The sequence below is a fragment of the Malaclemys terrapin genome, chromosome 2 (genome assembly GCF_027887155.1).
Source record: "Malaclemys terrapin pileata isolate rMalTer1 chromosome 2, rMalTer1.hap1, whole genome shotgun sequence".
In the NCBI taxonomy this organism is placed as follows: domain Eukaryota; kingdom Metazoa; phylum Chordata; order Testudines; family Emydidae; genus Malaclemys; species Malaclemys terrapin.
The window spans coordinates 9,820,087-9,845,533 of record NC_071506.1 but is presented as its reverse complement, the minus strand read 5'-3'; the positions used below and the strand labels follow the sequence as shown (position 1 = coordinate 9,845,533).

Sequence of the window (25,447 nt, the reverse complement as noted above, 5' to 3'; positions counted from 1 at the left end):
AGCCGGTCCCAAAACAGACCCCTGCGGAACCCCACTCATTACGCCTTTCCAGCAGGATTGGGAACCATTAATAACAACTCTCTGAGTATGGTTATCCAGCCAGTTATGCACCCACCTTATAGTAGCCCCATCTAATTTGTATTTGCCTAGTTTATCGATAAGAATATCATGCGAGACCGTATCAAATGCCTTACTAAAGTCTAGGTATACCACATCCACCGCTTCACCCTTATCCACAAGGCTCGTTATCCTATCAAAGAAAGCTATCAGATTGGTTTGACATGATTTGTTCTTCACAAATCCATGCTGGCTGTTCCCTATCACCTTACCACCTTCCAAGTGTTTGCAGATGATTTCCTTGATTACTTGCTCCATTATCTTCCCTGGCACAGAAGTTAAACTAACTGGTCTGTAGTTACCTGGGTTGTTTTTATTTCCCTTTTTATAGATGGGCACTATATTTGCCCTTTTCCAGTCTTCTGGAATCTCTCCCGTCTCCCATGACTTTCCAAAGATAATAGCTAGAGGCTCAGATACCTCCTCTATTAGCTCCTTGAGTATTCTAGGATGCATTTCATCAGGCCCGGGTGACTTGCAGGCACCTAACTTTTCTAAGTGATTTTTAACTTGTTCTTTTTTTATTTTATCCACTAAACCTACCCCCTTCCCATTAGCATTCACTATGTTAGGCATTCCTTCAGACTTCTCGGTGAAGACCGAAACAAAGAAGTCATTAAGCATCTCTGCCATTTCCAAGTTTCCTGTTACTGTTTCTCCCTCTTCACTAAGCAGTGGGCCTACCCTGTCTTTGGTCTTCCTCTTGCTTCTAATGTATTGATAAAAAGTCTTCTTGTTTCCTTTTATTCCCGTAGCTAGTTTGAGCTCATTTTGTGCCTTTGCCTTTCTAATCTTGCCCCTGCATTCCTGTGTTGTTTGCCTATATTCATCCTTTGTAATCTGTCCTAGTTTCCATTTTTTATATGACTCCTTTTTATTTTTTAGATCGTGCAAGATCTCGTGGTTAAGCCAAGGTGGTCTTTTGCCACATTTTCTATCTTTCCTAACCAGCGGAATAGCTTGCTTTTGGGCCCTTAATAGTGTCCCTTTGAAAAACTGCCAACTCTCCTCAGTTGTTTTTCCCCTCAGTCTTGATTCCCATGGGACCTTACCTATCAGCTCTCTGAGCTTCCCAAAATCTGCCTTCCTGAAATCCATTGTCTCTATTTTGCTGTTCTCCCTTCTACCCTTCCTTAGAATTGCAAACTCTATGATTTCATGATCACTTTCACCCAGGCTGCCTTCTACTTTCACATTCTCAACGAGTTCCTCCCTATTTGTTAAAATCAAGTCTAGAACAGCTTCCCCCCTAGTAGCTTTTTCAACCTTCTGAAATAAAAAGTTGTCTCCAATGCAGTCCAAGAATTTGTTGGATAGTCTGTGCCCCGCTGTGTTATTTTCCCAACATATATCCGGATAGTTGAAGTCCCCCATCACCACCAAATCTTGGGCTTTGGATGATTTTGTTAGTTGCTTGAAAAAAGCCTCATCCACCTCTTCCACCTGGTTAGGTGGCCTGTAGTAGACTCCTAGCATGACATCTCCCTTGTTTTTTGCCCCTTTAAGCCTAACCCAGAGACTCTCAACACTTCCGTCTCCTATGTCCATCTCTACCTCAGTCCAAGTGTGTACATTTTTAATATATAAGGCAACACCTTCTCCCTTAAGTATAGTAGTAAGCAGTAGAAAGCAACAGGGAGAGAACAGGAAAGGAGTAATGAAAGAGACTGAATTACTGCCCTCATGAAACAAGCAACTGCTCACACTCCAGCACCAGGAAAACAATACTTTGTAGAAGTGTGACTGAAACTCCAGGCACCAGCCCTACAAATTTCAGCAACAGACACATTCTTGAGACAAGCCTGTGAAGCAGCTACCCCTCTATTGCAGGAGGAGCCTTTATCATGCTAGGTAATGAAGACAAAGTCTCTGAAGAGCTAGCAGTCTAACAAGACAATTGAGTTACCAAGTATGGAGTGAGAGGAATAGGAAATGGATACCATTTTTATACACATATATACATTGACTTTTGATTATTATAATAAACTGATAAAGTAAGTGCCAATTATTTCCATTTGCTTGTTAGGCCTTCTTGTGCCAGGACTTCAGCCTAGCGATTACGGGCTAGGACACAAAGCTTTGACCCACTCTGGCCGTCTTTGAACAGAAATAGCCTGGCATTTAATTTTTCTCCAAAGGTCACATAACTGGAAGTCGTCTGTGTCATGGTTTGGTTCTGTGCAAATAAATACTAATGGCTCATTTCACACCCAGCCTGTGCAACACAGCCAATCCCATTAAGTAATCAGGCCTAGGAAAGATAATGGGGAATTAAATAGAGAGATTCACTGAAATTAAAAGGATATCTAGTAAAAACTATTAACCACACCACTGGTTTTAGGAGAAAGAACATTTTATCCTTTTGGGAAATAGTGCAGGCATGTATGGGAAGCAGCTCTGAGAGCCTGAATCTCTCTCACTCTTCTATCTGATGTGATGGCTATTAGAAAAGCCATCTTCAAAACCAGATTATGATAAGGACATACCTTAACCGATTCAAAGAGATCATTCCTGAGCCGGTAAAGACTGAATTAAAATCCAACAGGTTTACAAATCAGTGCAACAATTCCTTATGAAAAAGTATTAAGAGGGTTGAGAGAAAACCAAAGTCCCTTCCAGGAACACAGGAGGCTGCAGTAGCTATCAAATGCACCCTTGCGATGGATAAAGGTAAACCTGATTTGGTTAAAAATAAAGGTAGTCCAAAATTATTAGGGAATCGGACATATCAGGAAGTGGGAAAGGAAATGCCATCACCTTGACATTAGTGCATGCCACAAACATCTACCACTTTAACCGCAGAAATACATCTAATAGAAGGATTTGGGGTTTCCAGGAGAGCTCACAGACTTCCTTTGAAAACTGGAAAAGATCCCCCGCTAAGATCCCATAAAACAGACTGACAGGTTAAAAGCCTTGAAAACTTTAAAAAAAACAAACATTGCGCAGCCATCTGAAAAAGCCTTGAAGCTTTGGATATGCTCAAGAAGTCATTCTGAAACAAACAAAAAGGAACTTCTAATTGAGTCATGTGGGCCCTATTTTCTCTCTCTCTCTTTTTTAAACACACTTTTTGATTTGTTCAGCCTTTATAAAATTAAGACTTTGATTGTTGTACTTTAAATGGCCACAAGTAACTCTGAATATGGGCTTACTCTTGAATTTACTAGTATTAGAGTTCGTGCTTGGGACCCAACATATCCCACAACTAAAGGCACTTTTGATTTGGGGAATGAGAAATGTACACAAGAATGTTAGCTTTCATTTGGGGGGAAACAGTTTTTAGCCCCTCTCCCCATTCAAAGATAGCCTTGAAAAATTAAAGCATTGTAAATAGATTGCTGGTGTTGAAAGGAATAACCAGCCGGTATCCACTTCTGCAGTAGGAGGCACGGAAATATGACCCTCTTAACACTTGTCTTCCCTCCCCTTATGCCCCCACCACACACACACATATTTTATATAAAATGAGCTAGTTTGGGGTTTAAACAAATCATTTCACTAACCAAATTCACCACTTAGGTTGACCCTTAGGTGGTAAGATAATCATGGACAGGAATTGGTGACATTTTAAAGGGAGGAGGGAGATTTTCAAAAAATTGTTCCACATGAAAAAATGCTAAGGCTGGCTCTGATTTCTGCTCCTATAACTTGTCTGCTTCCCTAGATCCCTCTGAACACTAGGTGCTAATTTATTAAATGGATATGATTCAGAAATTTTCTGGGTAATTTCCACTGGAAATTTCGCAAGTCTACAACTACTGCCATAAAATTTACCCTCGGTTCACAATGCTGTTAATTCTTTCCATACACAGCAGTGCTAAGAGAAACAATGGGAAGAGGGGAGGGCATTCTAGACTCTTCACATTTTGTTTGTTTGTTTTTTTAAAGTTTTCTCTTGCAGAAATGTCAGTACAAGTTAGAAATACAACCCAGGTCTTCTGAATCTTGTCTTCTGCCCTACCCATTACCTGTCTTCAGCAGATCCTGATTATATGTCACTTGAAGAGGGATTATTAAAAAAAAAAAAAAAAAAAAAAAAAGAAAGAAAGAAAGAAAAAAAAAGGAGGGGGGGCACACAGAAAAATCTGAATTTGGGGGAAAACAAAGACACGAAGCAAGTAAAGAATTTGATCCTTGCATTTTCAGATGTTCTCCGGCTCCTTCCTTTAATTTAATAAACAGCATTGAGACCTCAAAGAGAGAATCCTCTTCCAGGAAATCTTAAAATAATGGTCTCTTAATATTAGATTGCTACTTGTGCCTTCCATATAGGCCTGCTCATTCTATTGTGCCATCCACTCCAGAATAAATAATTTAAGGGTCTGCTTCTCACAGCTTTTTCTGTTACTCACTTAAGTCACACTCATTCCCCACAATGCCTTTTTGGAAATACACAGTGGTAAAATAATCTAAGCAGGTGTGATCAAGCTCAGTTGCTGTTCTTCCATATTGAAGTCTTTATGCCACAGAAAATGAGAACTAAATTAATGTCAACAGCCCTGTCAAGTTAAGGTACAATTTGCACGTCTGCCTTTTCTCTGAGAAAATTGTTAGAAATTAAAGCTTTGCCTGAAATGATTCACAGCATGTGTCAGATAAAGATTTAAAATAAACTGTAGAACATCTGTGTTCCTCAGCCATTAGAGTTGTCTGTGCCACACTTTCTTAATATTAACATACACAAGCCTTTAGAGAATAAGAATTCTGGAAACAGACTCACCCGGACATCAGTTGCATCTCCGTGCCGGATAATACTGGCCCACGTTGTTGGCTCACTGCTACTTTCAAAGTAATGGAAGACCTTTAAGACTCGTTCCATGGCCCCTGGGGAACGCTCCACCCCAGTACTGAGGTGTGTCTTTGCACTTGAACTTGGTGTATGATTCAAGTTTGGATCAAGGTAAGCTGCTGCCATCGTTTTGCTAGATGCTAGGTATCTGTCATATTCTGGGAAAGGGGAAAAAGAGAAAATAAATTATTTTGGTTGCACCTCAACCTCACACTGCTTCATATATACATAAAAATCTTTATGGCAAATCCTAAAGAGGATGTTTTTCAGACTTTTAACTCAGATTCTTAAAGGATTCATTATTTATTTTAATTTACTGTTACTTATCAAGCTGCTACCCAAAGCTGTAACCATTATACATATTTTATAAAATAGGTTTACAAAAATCCTAGTGGATTAATAGTCAGGAAAACTCTCTGACTCATCCCTAAACAAAATTCTCTCTCTTCAAACCATTCAATATCCACAAAAGTTTTTCCTTCTGCCATTAACAAGATCATTTCCCCTCAACTTCCTCATACTTCTATCAACCCACCCCTCTTAAAAAAGGTCTGAGAGACCAGACATGTTGTATCTAAATTATAAAGAATTAGCTCATGCTCTAGTTTTACTGTGATTGTAGACCTGTGGGAGGGCTGTAATTCCTGTCAAAATTGGAAGGCTACATCCTGAAGTGCCCTCTATATAAGCCTTGCACCATTCCGTGAAGGTCAACAATTTGGATATGTCCCACAACTGAGGGTTCTGTACCAGAAGTGTCCAGTCACCAGCCCCTCCTGTTTAGACTAAGGCTCCATCAGATCAAAACTATATGCTAATTGTGAGTGTTACATTATTGCATGAGGAAAAAATAAGATAGTCAGGACCCAAACCATTTAGAACTGTATACTGTAGGTCAAAACCAACCCCATGTTCTTCATCCAGAAACCAAAGGAAGTCACTACTGACTATTGAGAAAAAGTATTATGTGCCCGCTACATGGAATACTGCATAGTAAGTGGCATGGAAGTGCATTTTGTAATAGCTGAAGTTTCCAAGTGGTCTTTAAGCACAGTCCTACATACAGCACATTAGAATAATTCTGCCTGGTGGTGAAAGGCATGGATCATTGTGGCAAGGTCTGCTTCTGAAAGAAAAGGTTGCTGCTGCTAATAAGTCAACTATGAGCAGAGGCGAATCAGACATGATTTGCAGCTTGAAAACCAGCTTGAGTAACAAATGGTAGACATATGCCCTCCATCAAGAAAGCGGCTACAATTCCAACCCCCTCTTCCTATTTATCCAACCGCAGACTAACATAGCTTGTTGAATTGCCTCTTATGCAGACTGCAAAGACATCTGAGGATACAGCCCTCCAATTCTAACAATACTCTTTACCTCATCATTAAATGCTAATGAGTTTTCAGTCCCAGAGAATGGGAAATAATGATGTATATCATAGCCACTACTGTTTCATATGAGGATAGGATTTAGGGAAATTCATGCGAGCTTTGAAAGCACTTCAGAACACTCTTCTGAAGGACAAGTGACTGAATTGTGGGCAAATATGCAGGATATTTTACTTTTTTGTCTTCTGGTTATATGCACAAATTTGTTTTGAGGAAGGTCACTAGTAAAAGCAGGGAAGAAAATTAAAATATATATATAACCTAGAAGCCGCTGTTAAACTGTGGTATCTCAGGAAAACCTATATTCTTAAGTTTACTGACTAGAAGGATGGAGAGTAAGGACAGCTGGGTTCTATTCTTAGCTGACAGACCTTGGTCGAATAATGTAAGGCCAAATTCTGAAACCTTTACTTACACTGAACAGCCAAGTGCTACCAAATGTAAGAGAATCTGCCATTAACTTTGCCTTTCAACTACACGGACTATTGAAAGCTTCACAGTATAAGGCTATGTTTTGGAGAGTTAACCAAGATTGACAGAAAGTATTCCAAAAATAAGAAAGCAGTTTTTAATAACAATTCAATCATTTTATGATTCATTGTAATTTTGTTTAAAAACCTAAACTTCCTCTTTTATTAGGTGCCAAAAGGGCAATAATTCTGATAGGTTTTAAATTATAGCAACACGTTACATTTCTTATTATGGGTCTATTAACATTTCCATTAAACCAGCCCCCTATTTTCAAGAGCTTATAATGTGGCTGTAAGACTTTGCCCTGCGCTAAAGTCCAGTAGTGTACTGTTGGATGTAACCCAAAAACAGTTAAAATGTTTATAAAACATTTGTTTGGCTATTTTAAGTTATAAAGAAAAATAAGATTACCAGCATTATATGCTTATTTGTACTCGTATAAACTCAAAATTGCCTTGGTTTTTGCATTCCCCTGACAGATCTTTGGTTTACAGTGCGAATTCAGCCCTCTTTGTATTCAACAGAAAAACTACTAAGTTACTAAGGATGAAAAATCACCTGAAGCACAAATGGAGACATATTTCCATAGTATTTTATTAACAAATGTATCCATATTTTAGAATGGGACAATATCAAGGCTGACATGTCTACAATTATGCTAGTCACTCTCATTTGGATTTGAAGTTGTGTGCCTAGCTATCCTGTCCTCTTGTCCAAGATCTGCAATGTTTTAGGTAAAAGTCCTATTCTCCAAATTCCTGGTTCTTTAGATAGCAACACTAATATTTCTCAATATCCTACCAACATGCTAGAATGGAGCAGAGAGAGGAGAAAAATGGATCATCAAGAAGCAGAGTCCCTGGACTGTTAGCATCAAGTAGCCCTGCTGAGATGTTTCGATTTTTATCAAATCATGCAGCAGGTCATTGCCAGGTGATTTATCCAACTCTGCCACAGTGCTCAAAGTGTGTGCATGGCTTGGGGGGTGTCACATGGGTATGGGGGGAATAGAGGATGGCTACATTCTATTATAGCTGACTTCATATTTTCTAGAATGTCCAGAAAGGTAGTACCTAAGCCTTTCCCAGGTAAATCAGGATACAATGAGGTGCCTAGTGGACTATCTGGATTCTTCTGCTCCTCTTACTTTCCCTGCTTATAGGATTAATAAAAACAACAACAAAGCAAATCATCATCAGCAGCATTCTGGTTACATTAGGAGGGTATTTTCCAACAAGACATCTTTCTGCATGCCCTAAAAGCGATAAGACTGAATTAGTCTAATCCTTTCTGGAACCTCATTTCCAGAGACCGTTTCCGCCTCAACCAAAACCACAATCTCCCTCTTATGCACTTCATCCTAGCCTTTGTGAACTGCTTATTCCCAGAGGAGTAGGTCATGGACAGAGTCAGTGCTTGTGAATAATCACACAGTGCAGACATGATCAATAAAGCTCAGTGTTATGTAACTCACTATCAAGACTTAGTGCTTTGATTTAAGGATTTCCTAGCAATGTGGGTCACAGAGTTAAGACAATTAAAAAAATTATTAAATCAATCGTTTCAATTGATTTAAAAATGATTAATACAAATAGAGTAGGTACGGTGGTCGTTTAATGGGCTTTCTTTCAGAGAAATCTTTTCTTTTCCAATAATCATATTGATGAATTTGAGTCAATTCGATAATAATTAGAAGAGGCACGAAACTGGGACTATATTGGTTTAATATCTGTTGTACAAAGAAGGGTAGATGGCCCAGAATGTCCTGTTTGTATGTTAAAATACTATTTGAACCACCTTTTTGTCATTCTTCACACTGCAACTGCATATTAACGCTTGAATGTCTCACAAAGATCTATACAGATTATAATAAAAATTATTTCTATCCTCTGATTCCCACCTTAGGTTTGAAGATGTTCAGATATATGAGTTTATGCCCCTGCTAGGTCACATTTCAGAGAAATGACTGCCATTTCACTTCAAAACTATGAAATTCATTTCTCCCTTAAAAATCTAATCACCTGCCTCTTCACAGCTATAATCAAGATTCAGACTTCATTTCTTTCTGTTGCCATGTTCAAAGTCTTTTACAAAGCCCTCTAAGTTACTTTTAGATGACAAATTTTTAAAGTTATTGAGAGGAAACTAAACTTTTAGATTATCTGCATGGCTAATGCAACAGAGACAAATGAAGGTCTGGTAGAAATGTGTTGCTGCTGTACCAGCAAAACAGTCTAAGTTATTGTATTCAAAATGAGAAAAAAATGAAATATTGACCAGAAATAATGTACTACATCCTAGAAAACACAGTAGTTTCACTTCAGACATAGGTGATAATGTAAAGTTGTTGCACTCAACTTTATCAAGCTTCTCCCTTCTGAGTACTGACATGAAAATGTATCAGGTTACTTGTTACAGTTTTAGTCATACTCTAAATTTCCTGTACTGAGTAAAGATATTGGTTCCTCTAAGTGATCAAGATTGTGTTATGTGTCACCTGTATCTGAAAGAAAATGTGTCATTTCATAAAAAACAAAAAGTTGTCCAATTTTTTCATATGTACTATTAAACCCTACAATAGTTTAGCCTGAATGTATTAAGTTGTGTGTCTAAACCCTAAAGGTGAGTGTGAATCTTAATTGGAATTCAGAGATATTTGTAATAATACTATTCTATGATAGAAAATCAAAACTCTGAATAGTCTGCATGGGATTTTACACACAGATGACTCCTTCCACCACCCATCTATCTGAATGCAAGTTCTCCTTTGGTCCCAAGCTAAGAAGGTTTTTGAACAGTTTTAATGACCATTTAATGAGCAGTGTTACACAGAGGTACTCTGAATTGCTTCTCTCTACACAGTCACTAACCATGCATTCATCTACCCTTGGGGAGGTAAAGGTGCATTTGCTTTTGTCACAGTGTCCCTCTTTCTTCAATCACAAATCTTGCTACATCCACTTTCGAGTCAGAAATTCAAGATGTAGGATGGGAGAAAAAGCAATCAGTTGAAAACAAACAATTGCCTTCTGATAACTGCTTTTGTTATTCTACTTCTTTTCCCTCATCCTCTCAAGAATGTGGCAGGTATCCTATATTTTTTGTTATTCTACATTGTGCAAAGAATTTTACAGACAGACGAAAAAGTGGGCAGGCTGCTGCTTTTATTCTGGTTTTGCTTGCCTATTCTTTTTACCTCCTTGCCTCATGGGCTGGGAGTATAATGCTATCTGTGGATTTCTATTGCTAGACCCACGAAAAGTATAGGTCTTAAAGTGCTTCCACCAAGAATGTTACTTGTTTGGAAAATGCCCCGTGTACACAAATCCTGGATGGAGATCTGGGAGCCACTGAGGGCCCCACTAGGATTCAGTAGGGTTGCCAACTTTTAATTGCTGAAAACCGAACACCCTGCCCCACCTCTTCCCCCGGGGCCCTGCCCCTGGCCAACATCTTCCTGAGGCTCCACCCCAACTCTTCCCAAGACACCCCCCTTGCTCGCTCCTTCTGCCCCATCCCCATCGCTCACTCCCCCCTCTCAGGAAGCTGGTGTGATTGAGCAAGATGGTGCTGATTCATGAGACACAGAACATAATGAGAGGTTTAAAACAAATATTTGTTCTTTGCCTTTTGGAAAAAAATTTTCTCACACTTGATTCCTTTCTACAACAAAATTCTCCACAGAAAAATCATGTAGAAAAAACATCTACCCTTAGGAGCGTTCATTAAATGTCTCACCTCTTCTATAGGTAGGCTTTCCCCAAATACCTTCTCAGAGTTTTTGTTTCTTTTTAAAAGAGAAAACTGATTGCACACTCAAATGAAGCAAACCTAATGAGCAGATTCAGTGTGGTATTATACAAATACATATTGACATTTACCCAATGTGCATCTATTTGCAATTGTATTCTAATACTTAGGGCTTGTCTGTATTAGAAAAGCTGTACAGTCTTAACTAAATTAATTTGAAGTCTATGTAGTTAAACAGCTCACCCCTAACGTACATGCACTTAAACCCATTTAACCCTTGTTTAGCATGTACTAGTAAATTACTAAATTAAACTGATTTAAGTGAGGGTTAAACAGGTTTCCATGCATCTACCTTAAGTGAGAAGTACCACCATCACTAATATAAAAAAAAAAAAAAAAAGTTTTAAAATCTTCCTCTAATTTAGTTAAAGGCCCATCCCCTCTCTTTTCTATGTGTTATTATGTTCTCTGTGTGTTATTAGATACCAAAAGGGACCCTGGTGGTGCTGACCGGGCCTTTAAAAGTCCGGTTGGCCACCTGCAGTGGGGCTAAGGCAGATTCCGTGGCTCTCGGAAGTGACCAGCATGTCCCTCAGACTCCTACGTGCAGGGATGGCCACAGGGGCTCAGCGCACTGCCCCGCCCTGAGTGCTGGCCAGTGGGAGCTGCGGGGGCGGTGCCTGCAGGCGGGGGCAGCGCCCGGAGCCACCTGGCCGCCCCTGCGCCTAGGAGCCAGAGGGACATGCCGGCCGCATCCGGGAGCCGCCTGAGGTAAGTGCCACCCAGAGCCCACCACCCCGAACTCTCTCCCACACCCCAACCCTCTGCTCCAGCCCTGAGCCCGCACCCGAAACCCCTCATCCCCAGCCCCACCCCAGAGCCCGCACCTCCTCCCATACCCCAGCCCCCTCCTGCATTCTGAGCCCCTCTACCTCAGCCCGGAGCTCCCTCCTGCACTCTCAATCCCTTGCCCTCAGCCTAGAGCCTCCTTCCGCACCCTGAACCCGATTTGTGACCCCACTCTGCAGTCTGCACCCGCAGCCGAGAGCCCGTACCCACTCCCACACTCCAACCCCCTGCCCCAGCCTAGAGTCCTCTCCCACACTCCGAACCCCTCGGCCCCATCCCCCAGCCTGGAGCCCCCTCCTGCATCCCAAACCCCTCATTCCCGGCTCCACCCCAGAGCCCACACCCCCAGCCAGAGCCCTCACTCCCTCTTGCACCCCAACTCCCTACCCCAGCCCAGTGAAAATGAGTGAGTGAGCGAGGGTGGGGGAGAGTGAGCGATGCGGGGAGGGGGGATGGAGTGAGTGGGGGCGTGGCCTCGGGGAGGGGGCGGGGCAAGGGTGTTTGGTTTTCTGCAAATAGAAAGTTGGCAACCCTAAACGGCAGTGCCAGTACCTACCTCTCTGCTGGAGAGGCTGCAGCCAGGTCTGGGAGCCAACCAGTTCTCTGCGAGCAGCTGCAGCTGCTACTCTTCCCACCTCTCGGCAAGGAGGCTGATCATGTTTACTCCGGTGACCGGGAACTGCCAGGTCCCCTTTTCAACTGGACTTTCCAGTTGAAAACCAGACATCTGGCAACCCTAGGATTCAGTGACTGGCATCCACCAAGGAACAACATCCCTGTAAGCTCCGCCATTTATAGCATTAAATAAATAGTAGCAAGTTGCAATTGTGTTGGGGTGTGTTATGTGATTTTAGTACTGGTGTGAAGTACCGAGGAATGAAAGATTCAGGCTGTCCGTGTAGGAAGTACAACATAGGAAGAATGCCTACTTGAAAACTTCCCCACACTGCCCGACCACGTTTCCTCAAATTTTCCCTAGAGGAAAAAATACTAGGAAATAATTTGGTTTTGATGGACATTAAATTCTAAGCCTCTCTGCTGCTACTGTGGAAGATTTGTCACTCAGAAAGCTCTTAGAAGAGCTCTTTTTGGTACCATGGAAGAGGCACAGACAGATTATCAGGAAGTTGTCCAGGTATTGAGTAGCCTGCAAGCAGGTCATCTGAAGGGAAGGAGTGAAGTTTTGTTTTGAAACCTGGGCTCCAAACGGTGGATTTAATGGTCCAGGGGTGGGGGGTGGGGGAGGAGAAATGATGGTCTTGAGGCAAGAGTGGAAGGGTGGCGTGGCTGGTTTTGGTCAGAGTCTGACTCTACTGTGGGCCTGGTTTAATGTGTTTTGAGCCATCTGGCTGGAAAGAGAAGGGAGTGAATCAGAGAAGTAAGAGTTCACATACTTGGTGGAAGGATAAGGGTTTCATTTTGAATGTGTATTTAATATAGGACAAAGATGAGCGGTAAGCAGAAAAAAGTACAGCAGCAGACCTGATAGCATCAAGACAACATAAAAAGTTAGTCAAGATTTGAGGATGAGACACTTCTAAAGGGTCTAGTTTATGTTATTTTATTTATTTTTTAAAGTTAGGAATAAAGCCAGGGAAAGATATGGAGAAAAAATGGCTGTTCTTTCATGCTCACTTATTGCCTTCAGAGCAGTTATCATAAGCAGCGTATCAGCAGGATTTCAGTAACTTTACTTCATATCACTTACTTCAAGAATTTTAGAATCGTAGGACTGGAAGGGACCTTGAGAAGTCTTCTAGTCCAATCCCCTGCACTCAAGGCAGGACTAAGTATTATCTAGACCATCCCTGACTGGAGTTTGTCATTGGAGATTTTTAAGAGCAGATTAGGCACAGATTCCACAACCTCCTTAGGGCAATTTATTTCAGTGCTTAACTACCCTGACAGCTGGAAAGTTTTTCCTAATGTCCAACCTAAACTGGCCTTCCTGCAATTTAAGCCCACTGCTTCTTGTCCTATCCTCAGATGTTAAAAAGAACAACCTTTTATGTACTTGAATACTGTTATGTCCCCATTATTCCTCAGTGGGCTTTTGAAAAAGTAATCTACCATATTTTTTGTTCAGTCAATGCTAGTAGCCAATGGTTTTTGTTTAAAAAAAAAAAAAAAAGAGAGAGATCTGTACCACAGCAAGGTATAATAATAGCTTTAATTCATATGTCTATCCAGAAATTGCATAGCCTTCCCATCACCACCACACCAAAAAAAGAGTTTGCTTGCATTTTATAATTTGTTTTAAAGCATTAATTTAAACTTCACCTGAATGACTCACTGAATGATTCACTGTATGGCATTTTTAAATAAATTAAAGAATAGCACCGTTAATCAGAATTCAGCTGCCCATTGTGTTCTGAGCCTATTGCCTAAATACAGATTGTATCTTCAAATTCATTTTACCTGACAATGATTCAGACAAATGATTTACTGTATTCACTTTTTCAGTTAAATGTTTTGCAAATGGTAGTAAGCAGACTCGTAAAGATACTACAAATAATTAGTCACAATATCAACAGAGATTTAGCAGTACAAGTTACCCACAAAAACCTCAGGATAAAGATTTCTGCATTTCCTTGGTATGAATACTTTGGGTGATTTAATATTCTGGGGGACTACGAGACAGCTATTCAGAGCAGGCAGCTCTGAAGCACTATGATCACTACACAATGCACATGTTAATCATGCATTTGTCCTAAATTTAACAAGTCCCATCGTGGCAAAAATCTATTTATAAGTTCGTACAAGCCCCAAACTAATTTAAATCTTTATTAAACTAGACACATTCATTTATATATTTTTATGCTGAGCCAGGCTACTTCAATGGCTGGTATGCCACCTTTGCTAAGTGTTAGCTGTCACCGATTTATTATTCACCGAATATGTGTATTGAGCATTGTATTTTGGGACTAAAATAGATCTTGAGAAATGAATATTTAAATAGCGTTGACACAACTGGCCAAAAGGCTTTGTACTTTGGATTAACATTTACTAACCATTTGATATGAAGAAGTAAGTGTTAAATATCTCTTGACTCTCAAAATGTCCCCCTCCCCTGGCAGAATAATCCCACAGGACTAACTACTGACATTTCTTAAACGTTTAGTTTAACCCAGTTTTACTGTCCTCTTATTTCTTGCTCTACACTACTCAGCAACTCCCTCTGGAGTTGGCACCAATTTCCATTTGCAAGTACCATACTTTGGAGTTGCACCAATGATTTTAGTAATCCACTGAGCAGGGAGCACAAGGAAACCAATGTCAATTAACTTTAATTAGTACAAGGTATCCAGTTAGGCTCAGATTTCGTTTTCCTCTGCAAAAAAGATACTAATTTTGAAGAACGTGAATGGTTAATTCTCACTACTTAGTTTGCTTTCATATCTCCACGGAGTTCAGGTAACCACACTAACTTTGCCCATAGTCCCCTTGAAATTTGTCTTTTGAAAAAAAAAATTCGTAACTCAGCCAGATGAATCATATTTTAATCAAATTATGACTTATCTGATACACTATTGCTTCAACAGATACTGTCTGGCACTAGTTAGGCTACCAGCAAGCTGAGACTTCCATTTTCCTTCTAAACTCTGTACTATTTGTTACTTCATCCTCCAACCCACCCCCATCCTGTGTATTTTGTCTAGCTGTCACATCCTGTCCGACATCTAGACTGTAAATTCTCTGCGCCGGGGACTGTCTTTTTATCTGTCTGCCCAGCAGCTAGCACTATGAGGCTTTGCACCTTCATTGAGCTGCCCAGATACCACCGTAATAAAATAGAAGTAATCTCATTTTTGCATCTCTTATTTGTTGTCTACTTTTACAGGATGTGCAAGTCATTGAGAATAGTGGGAATATACATTTCTTAAATAAATCACAAGGAAATGAGTGGCAGAGGTTCTAAATTTTCTACAGAATCTAGTTAAAAATAAATGTAATATTATATGCTTTCAAGTCACATCATATCCTGGCAACATCCCCAACCATGAAGGTGACAAAATAAACTGGCAAAGTAAACCATCTGAACCTGAAGTCAGTTTTCTTTACAACACATATTGGCTTTGTTCTATAAATTTCCTAAACAGCTCAAGATGGTCTTCTAAGCAGCACTCTGTGGAACAAATCGAAGAACTGTGCTCTGAAAGTACCATAAACACTCAAAATATAAAAGGTAAATTAGTGCAAAATGGTGGCAGGTAATCCAAATCATCTTCACAGAGACAAGAGCAAGAACCCTCCCTAGGGGAATTTGTAGAAAAAAGAAACCAGTTACCATAAAGATGCATTTCCATTTCTTAACATGTTTGGATCTCTTTTACATTTAACATGAACTCTGACTTTTCTAGATTTATAAGGCTTGGTTCTGAGATAATTATACCATCCCTGTTATGTATTTTATTCTATATTACTGATGTGTGCTCTCAACTTTAACTCTTAACACACAGTTTTACACAATACACAATACCAGCTATCATTCATGTAGAATGAAAACAGCCTATTATAAACTAATAACCTGTAACATTTTTAGAGTTGATTCTATTTTAGTTCAAGCAAAAAAAGTGAAAACTATTAAAACAAAATTATTTTTCCAGATCTCCCAATAAAACTTGACTAAACTAAATTACACTAGGTTTTATAAAAATAAAAATTCTGCTTGGCATTCAGAACTTGTACAGCATTTTAATTTTAAGCCTGATGCAAACTAATATTGCTGAGTTACTAGTTCTCTAAAGAGCAGGAATTTCTAGGGTAAAAAAAAAAAAAAAATTAGCTATAGCAATAGTGTCACACACCACCATACACAGAATACTATGCTCCTGGTAATCATTCCTCCTTTGTGGCTCTAACAGTTCATATTGAAAACACTTGGTTTTCCTTGAAGTGTTCAAATGAACAACACACATACTTTTTTTTTTTTAAATGGAAAGGATGATCAATAGGTCTTTCTATACCCAGATTCTATGATGCTTCAATGGTGGCCCAGACACTGAAAACTGCCATTTCCATGTGAAAAACAGAACAGCATGTTTAACTCTTAGCTCCCCTTGGGCAACATGTTTAAAAGGCACTTCCCAAGCTCAGATTATTAATGAGAGAAAGGTCCTAATGGCTGTCTGGTCAATCCGTTTGACATCTGCAGACACAGAATACAATAGGGGGCCGTTAGTCCATAGCTATCAACCCCTTAGTTAGCACAAGCGAAAACAAAGGAAATCAAAATACAAATTTCTAATGCATTTCTTTGTTAAGACTGTAAGCTCTTCAGGACAGGGACTGTGCCTTCTTATATGTTTGCACAATATGTAGCACACACTAGGCATTAATGGAAATAAATAATAATGTTAGCCAAATGATTAATCATTTTAATATTTAGCACTCATATAGCTCTTTTCAACCAAAGATCTCAAATTGCTTTTCAAAAGTGGGTAAATATAATTAACCCTATTCTACAGATGAGGAAACCAGGCATAGAGTGGTGACTAGCCCAACGTCACACAGTGGCAGAGTTGAGAAAGAACAATTACTTATCTTACAAAAATGTGGTTCTTCAAAATGTTGTCAGTACAGATCCTACTGTAGACATGTAGCCATGTCTGTTGGGGCCACACATGTATCCTGTGCATCCACATGCTCCCATACGAGGGCATAAACGGTTGGACAGTGTCACCATCTGTCAGTTCCCTAACGATTCAAAGCCCATGTTGCTGAGGACTCCAAAATGCAGGGATAGAGGGAATATGGTTTCCGCACTGACCACTATACCTTGAAGAACCACAGTTACTCTTAGCGTAAGCAACCATTCTTTCTTCTTTGAGTATGTGCCAGCATGGAGCCCACAGTAAGGTACTGTCAAGCAGTATCCTCCCTGAATGGTGGGAATAAGGTGCTTCAACTGTTTTATTTGAAAAACTGCTGCACTGCTCTCCCAAACTTGTATCACATCTAGCTGTTAGGTCAAGGGCATAATATTTAACCAAGATCAGAGGCCAATAAGAAACTATAGGATCATTCTGGCCTTATCCTGTCTAACCTTGGATATCAAAGTGGAGATTGGTGGAAAATCATATAGGGGGCCTGTGACGGGTTGGATCACAGAAACCTCCTTGGGAGCTGCCACCCAATGTACCAAGACTACCCCTGTTCCTGTTTTCCCTGCCAGCTCAGGACTCCAGTACCCTGTCTTGCTGAGCCAGACACTACCGTCTGGCTCCATACACAGACCCAGGGTCTGAATCACTTGTCCTAAAGCTGCAAATTTACCTGAAAACAGCTCACAGTAGTGTGCTTGTCTTTAGCACTCAGATGCCCAACTCCCAATGGAGTTATCTAAACCCAGATAAATCCGTTTTACCCTGCATAAAGCTTTTTGTTCGCCCTCTATAACACTGATAGAGAGATATGCACAGTTGTTTGCTCCCTCAGGTATTAATACATACTCTGAGTAAATTACTAAATAAAAAGTGATTTTATTAAATACAGACAGTAGGATTTAAGTGGTTCAAAGTAGTAACAGACAGAACAAAGTAAGTCACCAAGCAAAATAAAATAAAATGCGCAAATCTATGCCTAATCAAACTGAATACAGATAATCTCACCCTCAGAGATGCTTCAGTAAGTTTTTTCTCAGACTGGACACCTTCCAGGCCTGGGCACAATTCTTTCCCCTGGTACAGCTCTTGTTGCAGCTCAGGTGATAGCTAGGGGATTCTTCATGATGGCTCCTCTCTCCTTTGTTCTCTTCCACCCCTTTATATATCTTTTGCATAAGGCGGGAACCCTTTGTCCCTCCGGGTTTCCACCCCCCTTCACTGGAAAAGCACCAGGTTAAAGATGGATTCCAGTTCAGGTGACATGATCACATGTCACTGCAAGACTTCATTACTCACTTGCCAGCACACACATATACAGGAAGACTCACAGGTAAATACAGCCATCTGCAGACAATGGGAGTCATCAAGATTCCAAACCATCCTTAATGGCCCACACTTTACATAATTACAATAGGCCCTCAGAGTTATGTTTTATATTTCTAGTTTTAGATACAAGAGTGGTACATTTCTACAGATATGATGATCACACTCAGTAGATTATGAGCTTTGTAATGATACCTTACAAGAGACCTTTTGCATGAAGTATATCCCAGTTACATTATATTCACTTATATTTTTATAAAACCATATAGACTGCACAACATCACAGGGCAGTATTCATCCGAAGAAGTGGGCTGTAGTTCACTAAAGCTTATGCTCTAATAAATTTGTTAGTCTCTAAGGTGCCACAAGTACTCCTGTTCTTTTTTTTACAGGGCAGTATGTTTGACAAAGACAGATTTTCCCACTTCCACTACATAACACATTTTTTTCTGCTTTGATGTCTACAATTTGGATGTATCAAAGCTACAGAAAATAGGATGGTGGCTGGATTACAGTTAAAGCCACAACCAGGTTTCCATCATAATCCGTATTCTTTATTTTCACACAACCACTTTGGAGTAGGGACTGCACATTGCTATTGTACACTAACTCACTGGCCTCTGGCCTCTTGGCTCCAACAATGCCAGCCTCCATCCTCTGTCTGTCTGATTCTCCCACAAGCACATAAACCTGATTTATGAATATTTTAAAAAACAAAACAAACATTCTTTTCATTTCAGACATGCAAATTATTGTGTTGTATTGAGGAATGTGCTGGAATTGCAAACTATCACTTTAAGAGTGTGTGCGCGCAGAGGGGATGGTTCTGGGTCCTACTTGCAGGTTAAGGGGTGCTGTGTAGAACTATGTAATCAGAGTCAGTATGGAGAAAGTCACCCTAGAGTAAAGTGGATTGAATTGTGCCTCTGTTTTAGGGAGAAGCCAGCTCTCTCTCTCTCTCTCTGGTTTTGGGTTCTTCTGCGTTATCATTCTGAACTCTAAGAAATAAAGCAGTGTAACACTGCAGCTTCGAGCAGGGAGTACTTTTTGTCTCTGTGTGTATGGTGTGAACATAATTTTATAGCTAGTATATGCAATTCCTGTTCCTATCATTATTACCCTCAAACCTCATCTCCCATCTTTTCTATTACACCAACCTGGGACTTACCTTATTTTTGATTTGTAAATTCTTTGGCAGCTAATAAATATTAAGAAGAACTTAACATGTTTTAGGCAATACTGTAATCCTAATATAGTAATAGTTTCAAATTTCACTTTGAGAGAGAGCAACAGCAATAGGTAAAATATTTGTTTCTGTTTACCTTCTAGAGGTTTTACAACCCTAATTTTGCAGAGAAGTGAAAAATACTGAATACACATCTAAGTTAGGAAAACTTTCACTGAACTGACTCATAAGGGTATTACTCTGGAATATGTGTTTTGTATGTATGGTTGTGGGGGAGGGGAGAAGAAAGAAAAAGGGAATTAAAAAGGAAAGATTCATCTCTCATAGCAGTCAATGTATTTTACTCAAACTATTTCATATTTGGGCTTGCCTGTATTTAATACGGTTTCATTAAACAAGCCTTAATATATTCAGTGAAAAATGTAACTGATTTCTATATGGCGAGAAGAAAGAAGGGACGATTGATCGTGAGAGGAAAGAGTTAAGACTTCTGAGCCAAAGAATATAACAGAATAAGTCAAGATCACTTCAGTCAGACTTTTGCTTGAATTAATAAACATAAAACAAACCTTTAAGAAAAAACAACAACAAAAACTTTTAACCAATTTGTTAACTAACCAGTTTTTAAATTTAAATTTTAAAACCAGTTTATGGTTTTAATGCAAACCTCCAGAAAAGCAACCCAATATCAGAAAAAAATATTAAGAGGCCAAGGATTGGTATTAGAGATACTGGACTAGAACTCACAATACCTGGGTACAATTCCCAACTCTGCGACAGACTTCATGTGACTTTGGGTAAATCACATGATCTCAGTTTCACAGTGTAAAATGAGGATAATACTTCCCCATCTCATAGGAATGCTGTCAGGATCACTTCAACAAGGATAAACAGGGCGGTGATATAATGCCTAGAGAGATACACATCCACACATATATTATTATTTATTTGTGTCAGGGTGATCCCTACCACCACCAGCCCTGACTGGAGCTGCATTGTGCTATACACTATTATATACCCACAAATAAACTATGGTCTCTACCCTGAAGAGTTTGCAATTCACACACACACACACACACACACACACACACACACACACACACACACACACACGTTTTCAAGAAGCTAAAGCTGCCACATTAAACCTGCTATTTTTTTCTATTTAATTCTCTTCACAGAAATAAAAACTAATTCTTCTTCCATGTCATAATGACGAAACATGTAATTGTGCTCTACTATCTACCCATTTGCAGAGGCAGCAGCTGGTAATCAATTAAAAAGCCTTGATCTAAACAAAGCACCTCCATAAACTATTATAACTCATTTCTACCCACACCTGCCTATCCCATTTCCTTTCAATCCCTTTTAGAAAGTGCAGAAATAAACACCATTCTGTTTTTTTCCCCCCTTTAAAATGTAAAATCCCACTTCCAATTAAAACAATCCTTGGAGCTTTATATCAAAGACTGCTACAACAAAGCCCAAATATCAAAGAGCAACACACATGTATTTTAGTAAGCAACAAGATTTTTAAGCTTCAAATTAGTACTTGTTAAAAGATGTTAATCTATTGTTAGCTAGAAGAAATCATACAGCTAAAGAGAACAGGGACATAGAGGATTTCTCTTCTTAATATGCTGAATATTTACTGAACCCAATTTTAATGATGGGTTCTGAGACTATTTTCTCTGCCCAAGAGTAGAACAGACTGCTGAGTTGGAGCATAGCACTCATGCTTCTTCCCTCCAAAACCAAATCACATTTCTTAGAGATTCCTACTTCACAACTTGGACCCGTCTCTAGTCTTACATAATCTTTCTTTCAATCCTGTATACAATTAGGGGACCACATCCTGAAAGAAATCTTTCTTGAACCCCCTCTTCTGGCCTTCAAACAACCAGCCAACCTCTCCAAGCTCATCACCAGCAGAAAGCTCCACACACTCCAACTCAAAGCAGCACCTGACCCTGCCAGAATAACATATGCAAAATCTGTAGACATACTTCCACTGCTACAATGATCAGCACACTCCACTCCTTTCAAGATCCGCAGGTCATACGTGTGCCTATCACCATGTGTTGTTAGCACTAAATGTGGATGAAACCAGACAATCACTACACGCTCAAACTCACCCAGAAAAATTATAGAAGACAAAAAACACCATATCACATGTAGATGAACACTTCTCACAAAGCGATCACTCTATATCTGACCTCTCAGTCCTCATCTTCAAAGGAAACCTGCGCAACACCTTCAAAAGATGAGTCTTGGAGCTTAAATTCATAACTTTGCTAGATATTAAAAATCAGGAACTAAATAGAGATAGTGGATTTATGGCTTATTACAACAATCTGTAGCCCACTTTACCCCTGAGGTGTCCACACAGGACTGGAAGGCATTCAGGTGGCCAGGTGGGCCAATTAAGTCCACAGGCAACACCTGGAGGAGCCAGGGAGCAGGAATTGATTGGAAACAGGCTCAGCTGGAGGAGCCTATATAAGCCAGAAAGTTGGCAACAAAAGGGCCTGTAGGGAAGTAGGCTGCAATCACTCCCTGAGAGAAGGGAGGTGTGTTAGGGGCTAGAGGGTAGGGCAGGGTTATTCCCTGAGAGGAGGGAGTTGGGAGGCTGGAAACCCAGAAGAGCGGGAAGCTAGGAAGGTAGGAAAAGATACAGGGTGAAAGCAGCAAGATAGGACAGTGCAGGGCTTGGCTGCTGACCAGTGGACCCCTGAGCTGGAACCCAGAGTAGAGGGTGGGCCTGGGTTCCCCTACCAGCCAATGGGGACATGGCACAGACCGGGCAGAGGACAGTGACTGCCTGGGATGATTTGTTCTGGAAAAGACTTTACTTACCACTGATCTGCAAACACACCAGAGAGCCTTCTATGTTTGCAAAGTGTGCTGCTTCATGATCACAGGCGCACACCCTGATTTTGGTAAATCTTGGGTGCAAGTCCAGTAAAACTGTGGACTTTAGTAAGAGTACCAGGAATGACCATGCATCCTAGCAAACAGCAAAGAAGTTGACAGCTTTCCAAATTTACCGGACCAGTGACCGGTGCAGGGAGTGGATTAAGCGGCTCAACGGTGAGAACCCTGGAAAACCAGGGACAAGAACTGCACCTTGGGCAACTGGCCAAAATCATACCCATTTTATGAGGAGCTTGACTGGGTGGTTGGCACAATGACCTGGTCAGCTTAGATGGTTCCCCGCTGGCCCCAGAACCCAGCATGGGGATTGATGGGAGCCAGTAGCAGGCACCAAGTAGGGACAATTAAGTCATTCTGTTGCTGACACTAGTTCCAGAGCAGGCTTTGGAAAAGGAGCAGCAGAGCACATCCTGGGTCCAAACTCCGGGTATGTCTACACTACAAAATTAGGTTGATTTAATAGAAGTCTTTTTTTAGAAATCGATTTGATACAGTCGATTATGTGTGTCCCCAACTAAGCGCATTAAGTCGGCGGTGTGGGTCCACAGTACCGAGGCTAGCGTCGACTTTCAGAGTGTTGCACTGTGGTAGCTATCCCACAGTTCCCGCAGTCTCCGCCGCCCACTGGAATTCTGGGTTGAGCTCCCAATGCTTGATGGGGCAAAACCATTGTCGTGGGTGGTTTTGGGTACATGTCGTCAGGCCCCCCTCCCTCCCTCCTTGAAAGCAATGGCAAAAAATCGTTTCTCGCCTTTTTTTCCTAGGTTACCTCTGCAGACGACATATCACGGCAAGCATGGAGCCTTGTCTACATAGCACCGGTCTACATAGGGGGGCATCAGAGGCTGTATTGGGTGTTCTGAGAAGCATCAGCCAGTTCAAGTCTGCCATGCCTGGGTACTCCTCCTCCTCTATCCCCTCCTCCTTCATTATAAGCTGTGTCAGATGCCTTAGGTGGGTCAGAAAACACTGTGAAACTGTCCACCAGCACCTCATGGAAGCTCTGCCCATTTCCTAACACAGGACTCAAAGCACAAGCAACAGAAGTTCTTCAAAAAGTGCCTTCTCCATCTTGCTGGCTCTGGTACCTGGGAACGCACTGATCAAAAGGACTCCGTGGCAGGCTGTTCAATCTTCTTGTAATGTGCAGGGTGGACAGTCAAGTTTTCCCACAGTGCACTACAATCAAAGGGCTAGAGCAGCCACATTTTGGGTTGGTGCTAGGGACTCTGGGATATGGTTGGGTTGTCTCAGGTCTGCGTGCTGCAGTGTGGACACCAAAGCCCCAAGTTCAAGCCCGGGTCTGAAAATTCTTACTTGTGTTAGTGTACCTGTAACCATTGAGCCAGGGCACTAGCACTGTGCTTCTTCAGCAATAAACCTGGCTGGGTCCCTTCGCTACTAAACCAAGTCTTGTGGGCAATTAGAATGAGGCCTGTTGTGGCAGCTATCTGCGCAGAACTGGGACAGCACGCTGGGCACACACACATACAGCCAACGACCAACTACAACCAATATGGCTACAAAAGCAATTCACACGTTAAACTATTGTGATTTTGCTCCTAATATTAAATTGAAGTTCAGTCAACTTATCTTAGCCAAAATTTCAAATAAACTGACCATGCAATCTCTAGAAACCCTCTTACGCCTGTTTTTTTGTTTGTTTGTTTGTTTTTTTATAACTTTATTGTGTAGTCAACTATTGCTAGAGGAAGCACAGAAATTCCAGGCTTCAATATGTGCAACGTGAACAAAGGGTAGGAATTAATGGTAAATTCTCAGAATGGTGAGGGGTAACTAGTGGTGTTCCCCAAGGGTCAGTCCTCGGACCAATCTTATTCAACTTATTTATAAATGATCTGGAGAAAGGGGTAAACAGTGAGGTGGCAAAGTTTGCAGAAGAAACTAAACTGCTCAAGATAGTTAAGACCAAAGCAGACTGTAATGAACTTCAAAAAGATCTCACAAAACTAAGTGATTGGGCAACAAAATGGCAAATGAAATTTAATGTGGATAAATGTAAAGTAATGCACATTGGAAAAAATAACCCCAACTATACATACAATATGATGGGGGCTAATTTAGCTACAACAAGTCAGGAAAAAGATCTTGGAGTCATCGTGGATAGTTCTCTGAAGATGTCCGCGCAGCGTGCAGAGGCGGTCAAAAAAGCAAACAGGATGTTAGGGATCATTAAAAAGGGGATAGAGAATAAGACTGAGAATATATTATTGCCCTTATATAAATCGATGGTCCGCCCACATCTTGAATACTGCGTACAGATGTGGTCTCCTCGTCTAAAAAAAGATATACTGGCACTAGAAAAGGTTCAGAAAAGGGCAACAAAAATGATTAGGGGTTTGGAACGGGTCCCATATGAGGAGAGATTAAAGAGGCTAGGACTCTTCAGCTTGGAAAAGCAGAGACTAAGAAAGGATATGATAGAGATATATAAAATCATGAGTGATGTGGAGAAAGTGGATAAGGAAAAGTTATTTACTTATTCCCATAATACAAGAACTAGGGGTCACCAAATGAAATTAATAGGCAGCAGGTTTAAAACAAATACAAGGAAGTTCTTCTTCACACAGCGTACAGTCAACTTGTGGAACTCCTTCCCTGAGGAGGTTGTGAAGGCTAGGACTATAACAGCGTTTAAAAGAGAACTGGATAAGTTCATGGTGGTTAAGTCCATTAATGGCTATTAGCCAGGATGGGTAAGGAATGGTGTCCCTAGCCTATGTTTGTCAGAGGATGGAGATGAATGGCAGGAGGGAGATCACTTGATCATTGCCAGTTGATCCACTCCCTCTGGGGCACCTGGCATTACCGACAGTGGCAAGACAAGATACTGGGCTAGATGGACCTTTGGTCTGACCTGATACAGCCGTTCTTATGTTCTTATGTTTTACTTCATGTCAATGAGAGGAAAAGAACCAAAAGGCATACAAGATCTGATCTTAGATATACTGCATTTAATTAATTACATTCTTCCCATTTGTATGGTAATAATGCTGCTGAGTTGGGGTAAGAA

The 25,447-nt window shown here is 40.6% G+C and overlaps 1 protein-coding gene across 5 annotated transcripts in view; it reads right to left on the bottom strand.

Moving 5' to 3' along the window:
* The window catches only part of PTK2 (protein tyrosine kinase 2), a 349,972-nt gene that overhangs the window by 206,470 nt on the left and 118,055 nt on the right, over positions 1–25,447 (bottom strand). For all 5 annotated transcript variants that reach the window (XM_054017938.1, XM_054017937.1, XM_054017941.1 and 2 more), the window contains one exon: positions 4,841–5,067. In XM_054017938.1, coding sequence (XP_053873913.1) covers positions 4,841–5,035 — 195 coding nt within the window. In that variant the 5' untranslated portion in view covers positions 5,036–5,067. Of the gene's footprint in view, positions 1–4,840; positions 5,068–25,447 lie in introns of those variants that run through there.